Genomic DNA, 7,828 nt, shown 5'->3' with positions numbered 1-7,828 from the left:
AAATACCTGTTTGCTATGAAATTACTTAATTAATCTTACAAATGTAAATATTATTGAATTTATTAAATTTTTTTAATTTTGAAAGATTTAAAATTACTCAATATTACGTAAGAGATCTTTCCGGATAATTAAAAACATTTTTTGTCTTGAAAGAAAGAAAAATAAGTAGTTACTTTTGGGTTTTAGTGGGCAAACCTTTGAAAGAACTTCAACGACTCATTAAATTATTTTTTTTTTATATAAATAGGTAATCAATATAAAAGCCAATATTCTTTAAAAAAAAAAAAAACAAAATGACAGAAACAAATTACGAAAATATTAATAATAATGTTTTGTTATCAAAATCGTACGATTGGACCGAATCAGAATTTGAGAGTGATTTTTTTCCGGAAAATAAGAAGAAAAAATTATCGAAGGAAAACGATAGCTCTCCTGTAATTTGTCATATTTGTAAACAAAATATTTTAGATCCTAATACAAAATTGTTTCAAGGTCTTAAGGAAAGCGCATTAGAAGAAGAAGCTGCGCTAACAGATGACCGCCTGCAGCTTTATTGCGATGGCGGTTTCATTCCGGAGATAGACATAAAACCTTTACACAAAATTACTTGTTTTACTGTATTTGACGGTGAAGGGCATTTATGTCCTTTTGACACTGGTCTCATAGAAAACGATCAGTTAATATTTTTTAGTGGATATATAAAACCAATTTACGACGATGACCCTAGTCCCAACAACGGGGTTCCTGCTCAGGAGCTGGGTCCAATAGTTGAGTGGTGGATTTCTGGATACGATGGCGGAAATAGTTTTTTAATTGCATTTCGCACTCCGTACGCTGAGTACATTTTAATGGAATCCAGTTCTGAATACAGTTCTTTTATGCGGATACCGAAGCAGAAAGCCCTGTTAACAAAAATTGTTATTGAATTTTTAAATAATACTTCTAAACCTACTTTTGAGGAGCTACTAAATAGATTGAATGAAGTTTCCGTTCCGGATGACATTGAGCCTTTTGACGAACTTAGTATCTGTAAAAATGCACAGTTCATTATTGATCAAGTTCGGGAAGTTGATAGTAATAAAAAACTTATATCAACTCCTGCGATACAAGATATGATAAAAAAATATAAAATAAATATAGGAAAACTAGATTACGGAAGAAAAAGATTTGGTTATAAGAGTATTTTTAAAACAACAACAACAACGCCATTGGTTAGGAATCATTTTAAATTTTTTTTTAATAAAGAAAACGGTTTATCTGACAAAACCGCAAAAAAAATTAATTCGATCGATGATTCGTCACCGAAAAAAATAATTAAATTTTCATGGGAAAAAAATTCAAATTTTGCTGTGGTAAATGACGAAATATTTCACGTCAAAGATTTCGTTGAAATCAATACTAATCAATCTGTAAAAGAGAACAAAGTTTTTCGAATAGAACGATTTTTCGAACAAAATTTTACCAAGAAAGTTCACTGCATCGAATTTATAAAGGGTTCAGAAACTATTCTTGGAAATGCTTGTGATCCGTTTGAAATTTTTTACATTGAAGAATGCAGCGATTGGCCAATTTGTAAAATTACAAAAAAATTAAATGTGGAAATAAGGAAGCCCCCGAGTACCTGGGATCAGTATTTAAATTATCAACCTACACCTTCGCAAAATGTATTTTTCATTCAAAAAAAATATTTGGAGGCGTACGGAACGTTTGAAGATTACGAAGAAAATTCAAGTTCTGAATGTAGCGTTTGTAACAAAAAATTGAAAGAGGAAAAAGCTACGGCCATTACTACTTTTGGTCAAAAAGTTCACGACTCTGGTATTATTCTCTATGAAAAAATAGTTCGTACGAATGAAGAATACGTTCCAGGTTGTTGTGTATTTTTGGAACCCTTTTCCGTTGTTTTCGAAGCTCAAAAATCATCATTAAGAATCGAGAAAACTTTGGTCACCATCAAAGCTAACGAAGTTATTTACCCTGAAATTTATAGAAAAGCGAAAGAAATCAATTTGACTGAAGAGTGTCCAGAACCATTTGTGGTTGCTTACGTCGAAAATATTTTTTCTCTTGTTGGCGGATCACAAAAAAATTTATTTTTAACTGTAAAATTGTTTTATCGTCCGGAAAATACTCGCGTTATTAAAGCGGGTGATAAACGACTATTCGATCTTCAATTGCTTTATTGGTCAGAAGAAGAGGTTAAGGTATCACTCGATCATGTTCAAGGTCGTTGTAATGTAATTCATTCGGAATTTCCTCCTCAGGTGAATTCGAAAATCCAATTTTATTTTCATTCTGGTTTTAATTCTGCAAATGAAACCTTTTACAAAGTTCAAAATGCAGTTATACGTAATGCTGAAGAAAATGTTAAAGATGTTAAAAAGTTGAAAACGCTCAATGCGTTTTCTGGATGCGGAGGTTTAGCAGAAGGGCTACGACAGTCAGGTATCGCTGATATTGCTTGGGCAATCGACATTGACAAACCTACGTCTGAAGCGTTCAAATTAAATTTTTCAAATATTGTAATGTTTGAAAGTGACTGCAATTTTTTTCTAAAGGAAGTTTTGTCCGGGAAAACATTCGACAAGGATGGAAATCGTTATCCCGAAAAAGGAGAAGTTGAGTTTCTATGTGGAGGACCGCCCTGTCAGGGTTTCAGTACCATGAACAGATTTACAACTAAAGAAGAATCTCAGTACAACAATTCTTTAATAATAACATACCTTTCATTTTGCGATTATTATCGACCGAAATTTTTTTTATTAGAAAACGTAAAAAATTTTTTGTCATTTAAAAAATCCCTCTTTTTTAAACATGTCCTTAGTTGTTTAGTTACCATGGGTTATCAGTGTTCTTTCGGGGTACTTCAGGCAGGTAACTACGGTTTGCCTCAATCTAGGAGGAGATTGTTTATATTAGCTGCTGCTCCAGGTTATCGGCTTCCGTTCTTTCCTAAGCCTACGCATGTATTTTATGGCTCGTTAAAAAACTTTGATTCTGAAATGAACTATACAAATTTTAGATGTCGATTTTCGAAAACTTTGTCTCCCTCGGCACCTTTTAGAAACGTTACAGTCAGAGATGCAATTTTCGACTTACCTCCCGTGGGCAAAGCATCAAATAAAAATTTTTCATCTTCACCAACTTCATACCAAAGATTTTTAAAGACATCTTCTTATTCGGTTCATGATCACATCACCAAAGAAATAAGTCCTCTAAATGAAGCTCGAATTCGGCACATTCCTGCTTCAAAAGGATGCGATTGGAGAGATTTACCAAACATTCAAGTTCGCCTTCGAGATGGAACCTTAACGAATTTGCTAAAATATTCTTATCACGATCGTAAAAATGGAAAATCTTGTTGCGGTTTATTGCGCGGAGTTTGTAGTTGCGCTTCGGGAAAATCTTGCACTCCAAAAGCTCGACAAAACAATACCTTAATTCCTTGGTTTTTGGCTCATACGGCTAATCGTAATAATAATTGGTCTGGCTTATACGGTCGCTTGGATTGGGATGGTGTTTTTAATACGGTGACAACAAATCCGGAACCGTCAAATCAACAAGGGAAAGTTTTACATCCAGAAGAAGACCGCATCATCACAATTCGGGAATCTGCAAGAGCTCAAGGCATGCCTGATTCTTTTAAATTTTACGGAGCTGTCGCCGATAAATTTAGGCAAGTGGGTAATGCTGTACCGCCACCAATAGCAAGAGCTATCGGACATGAAATATTAAAAAGCCTTATATTGGAAGAAAAATTTTCCGATTGTGATGGATAGTTTGATGTTTGTCGAGCCCTGATATCTGTTACAGACATTATGTATATATATTTACACTATGATTTATAAAAATAATTTACTTAAGAAAATGAATTGAAAAGAATAATCGTTTTTTTTATCAATTTCAAATGTTTATCATTAGTGATGTAGTAAAACAATAAAATATTACCGAAAATATAAAATGAAAATTTTATTTTTTTTGTGTTTTACTTTTACTAATTGTAAAAACAAAGTAAAGTTTTGGAGTAACATTCACTGGCAATAGGAAAAGAAGAAAATATAAAAAAAAATAAAATAAAATAAAGTAAAAAAATCATAAAAAAAATTGAACTTGACAGCTAATCCAAATACTGGATAATATAAAGCTTAAACGGGCGACCAATGAGAGGAAAGGAGACTTTAAGGCGCTCTCCGAACATCGGCGCCTGTTTGACGGTTTATCGTTTTAGTCAAGAAACAAAACTTTTTTTTTTTTTTTTTTTTCGGTGCCAACTTCTGGGTTGAGTTGTTGAGTTTCCATTTTACTCTCCCTATTTTTTTCTATTGAAAACTCATCCCCCTCCGAAATTATTTAAAAAAAAAAAAAAAAGGAAAAAAGTTTTTAGTATGATGTTTTTTTTGGCTTAAAGCCATATATTGTAGTCCCGATGGCGTATCATCAACTGGAATCCAGTGATGATGAAAAAGGTGAATTTCGCAAATCAATTAACAAGAGTAAAAGTTTTTTTTTTTTGTGTTTTTTCGTTAAAGCTTTTTAGACAATTAAAAAATGGCAATTAAATTAAGAGAACAATGCATCATTTCAAAAGAATCAACTGAGACGACTCCACGACAAATAAGTTATTTTAAGAAAATCAAAATGGCTTATAAATATAATATAGATTATATAGGCGCATTGACTTTTCTCACAGACTTTTTTTTAGATTGAAAATGTATCCAGTGTACAAAAAAATAAATGATTTTTACAACTACACGACAAAATGTTTTGTCAAAATTTCCTAATTATTATTTTGAAATAAGAGATTTTAAGATTTCATGTATAGTAGTAGTAGTAGTAGATCAAATAGAAAAAAAAAAAAAATCTCCCCCCCACTCAATAAATTTTAGAAAGGAAGTAGGATATCAACCGTATTGTCATGTGCGTCATTTCCTCTATGTAAAATATTATAGAAACTTTTATTATTATTTTCCCAACTTCTTTTGTCCTCAAAGCGTGCCTTAATTTTTTATTTAAAAAAAAAAAAAAAAAAGAAAAGTAGGCGTAAAATAACGCCCACATTTTGTGGGCTCGTGCACTCTTAGTTGGCCTTGCTGTTGTTGCCAACAGTAAGACCTTAAGCCCCTTTACCGCGACAAGGTGGTGCACAAAAAGGGGGGGAGGGAGTATTAATGTTTTGAACATTAATTTAATAATAATTAATATATATTTACCTGTAAATAAATGAAAATTGTTTCATTTTTTTGGTTTTCAATTTTGTATTTTAAAACGACATAAAATTTAAATGAATTTTATTTTTTCTAATGATTTACCCCGAGTTTGACGGGTTAATTAGTGTCAATTACTTTGATTTGGTTATTTCTTAAAAGCCTAAGAATCAATTGTTCTAATTTTTTTTTTTTTTTTTTTTCTCCATAAAATTAAAAAAATTTTTTAAATTTTCTATTTATTAAAGAGAGAAAAGTTAAAAAATTTATTTGTACTAATTTTTTAGTCTTTAGTCTTTTAGTCTTTTTTAATCATTGACATTTGTTTTGTTTTTTTTTTTTCGTACTTAACCACAAGTATAATAAGTTTAGTTAGCTAGAAAATAATATTTGTAAAAAGTTATTTTCTGTAAAATTATTTAAATGTAATAATAATAATAAGCAAACAAGGAAAATAGAAAAGGAAAAAAATAAGTAGAGAAAAGAGATAGAGGGAGAGAGAGAGAGAAAGACAGAGAAGGAAAGAAGGAAAGAAAGAAGGAAAGAAAAAAAGATGGAAAAACGACGACGTCGTTTTTTCCATCTTTTTTATAGGAAATTCTGAGATTTGTCCAGCGCAAGAACTTTTCCAGAATCATCATTTTCAACCCCCGAACCATTGGATGCTGTAGTTACAGTACAGCATCCTTCCTGTGTAGATGTTTCGAGTGAACGAACTTTTTCATTTAAATCGCGAAAAACGTATTTCGTAACGCAATTAATTAATTAAAATGCGTAACCTTCTGATTCCGAGTTCAATATTAACTTTCTATCAATGCAATTTAATAATTTGACGTATTTTTAGTTTTTTTTTTTTTGAATATTCGAAAAAAAAAGAATGCAGGGTATTTTTATAATCATATTTTTATAAATTTTACATTAGATTTTTTATAATTTGTTCATATATTTTTTTTTGGTCTAATGAAGTCGCGGGTTAACCGTCAAATTTGTTTAAAATTATCATTCATTTAACATGAAAATATAAAAGGTAGGATTTAATTGTAATTTTTTTTTTTATTTAAACAATATCAATTTAAAAATAATAATAATTTTATAATTGTTTGAATTTTTTTTTTAATATGAGAGTCTGATGTCTGGTTGTTTTGTTGGTTGTTAGTATTTAAGAGGTTATTTTTTAAGTAGGATTTTTTTTTTTTTTTTTGTAGAAAATAGAATTTAAGTTAAGAGAAAATGTATTTTAAAAAAATTGTTTTTCATTCAAGTTTAAATAGTAGTAAAAGTGAATTGTCAAGAAGAATGATGAAGGATTTAACTGAAAAGATGAAAAGTAACAAAAAAACAAAAAAAAAAAAGATTAGTTTCATGTAAAATTTTAACTTTTAATTTAAATCTTATTTATTACCATGTTTTTTCAGTAATTTTTTTTTCTTTTTTTTTTTCCTTTTTTTTCTGGTTTTATAAAGATTAGATTAACATGAAGAAAAATGAGACGTTAGAGAAATAATCTCGGTGGGTTTTAAAAAGTAATGAAAAAGTTTTTCCTTTTTTTTTTTTTTAAATTTATAACTAAAAGAAAAAAAAAATTAAAAACTTAAAATTAGTTTTTTTTTTAAGAAATTTATTTTTGTCGAAATACTTATTATTGAGTAAGAATAAAAAAAAAAAAAAAAAAAATTAACCGCCGATGTCCAGAAATAACTTTATTATTAAACATCACAAACTAGGTTTCCATTTTTAAATTTGGATTCATGTTCCGTTCGTTTGTTTAATTTTTTTTTGTTTCGTTTTTAAAAAAATTTTTTTTAGAACAAATTAATTTTTTTTTTTGTTTTGTTATTATTTAGTGCGAGAGAAAATAGAATTTTAAAAATAAAAACTTACGTTTAAAGAAATGGGGTTTTTTTTTTTTAAATTGTTTTTAATCATTGTTTTTGCCATTAAGGGAGGAAATCATGCAATGGGGGTTTTTTTTTTTTTTACTCACAAACAAACTCACTTAAAATTAAAATCATTCAAAGTCAAGCTTTAATCAAACCAACTGATTAATTTAGTTTTTTTTATTCCAATGATTTCATGGAGGAGAATGAATGAATGGAAAAAAAAAAAAAAAAATTCTTCAAGATAAGGAAGGGGATGGACTAATTTTAGAATTGGAGTTTCCATGGATACTGCACAAGCATCCATCAGTTTTACTTAAATATTTTTTTTCATTTAGTTTTTTTTTTTTTTTTTTTTTTTTTAAACTAAGCATTTGTGATTCGTTTTTTTTCTTTTTCATTTCGTCATTTTGACACAATAGAAAAAAATTATAAACGATTGATTGATAAAAAAAAAAAAAAATGTAATCAATGATTGACGATTCCAGTTTTTTACTTTCGTATTGATTTGATCAACGTAGTACTTTTCAAATTAATATTTCATTCATATTCTTATACAAAAAAATGGCTTAATGTTATTTTAATTGATCAATTTTTTTTAAAATGAAGAATAATTTTAATTATTTAGAGACTGATGATTATTAATCGAAAAAAATAATTTTTATAATTAATTATTATTAATTTTTAATGAATAAATAAAATTCAAAGTTAAAAAGTTTTTTTTTTTTTTTAAATTTTGTTTCAGGA

General features: G+C 28.7%; 1 protein-coding gene across 1 annotated transcript; it reads left to right on the top strand.

The window, feature by feature from the left end:
• Positions 1 to 293: 293 nt before the first annotated feature.
• On the top strand, positions 294 to 3,779 carry Phum_PHUM574160 (DNA methyltransferase, putative; the record flags this gene model as incomplete). The annotated part of the gene is made up of 1 exon (XM_002432115.1): positions 294 to 3,779. The coding sequence occupies one exon, from the start codon at positions 294 to 296 to the stop codon at positions 3,777 to 3,779; it is 3,486 nt and encodes a 1,161-aa protein (XP_002432160.1).
• Positions 3,780 to 7,828: the final 4,049 nt, after the last annotated feature.

This window comes from Pediculus humanus, genomic scaffold (genome assembly GCF_000006295.1).
Source record: "Pediculus humanus corporis 1103172108303 genomic scaffold, whole genome shotgun sequence".
NCBI classification, from domain to species: domain Eukaryota; kingdom Metazoa; phylum Arthropoda; class Insecta; order Psocodea; family Pediculidae; genus Pediculus; species Pediculus humanus.
Note: the sequence above shows the minus strand (reverse complement) of the source record. Positions and strands in the feature narration are given on the sequence as shown.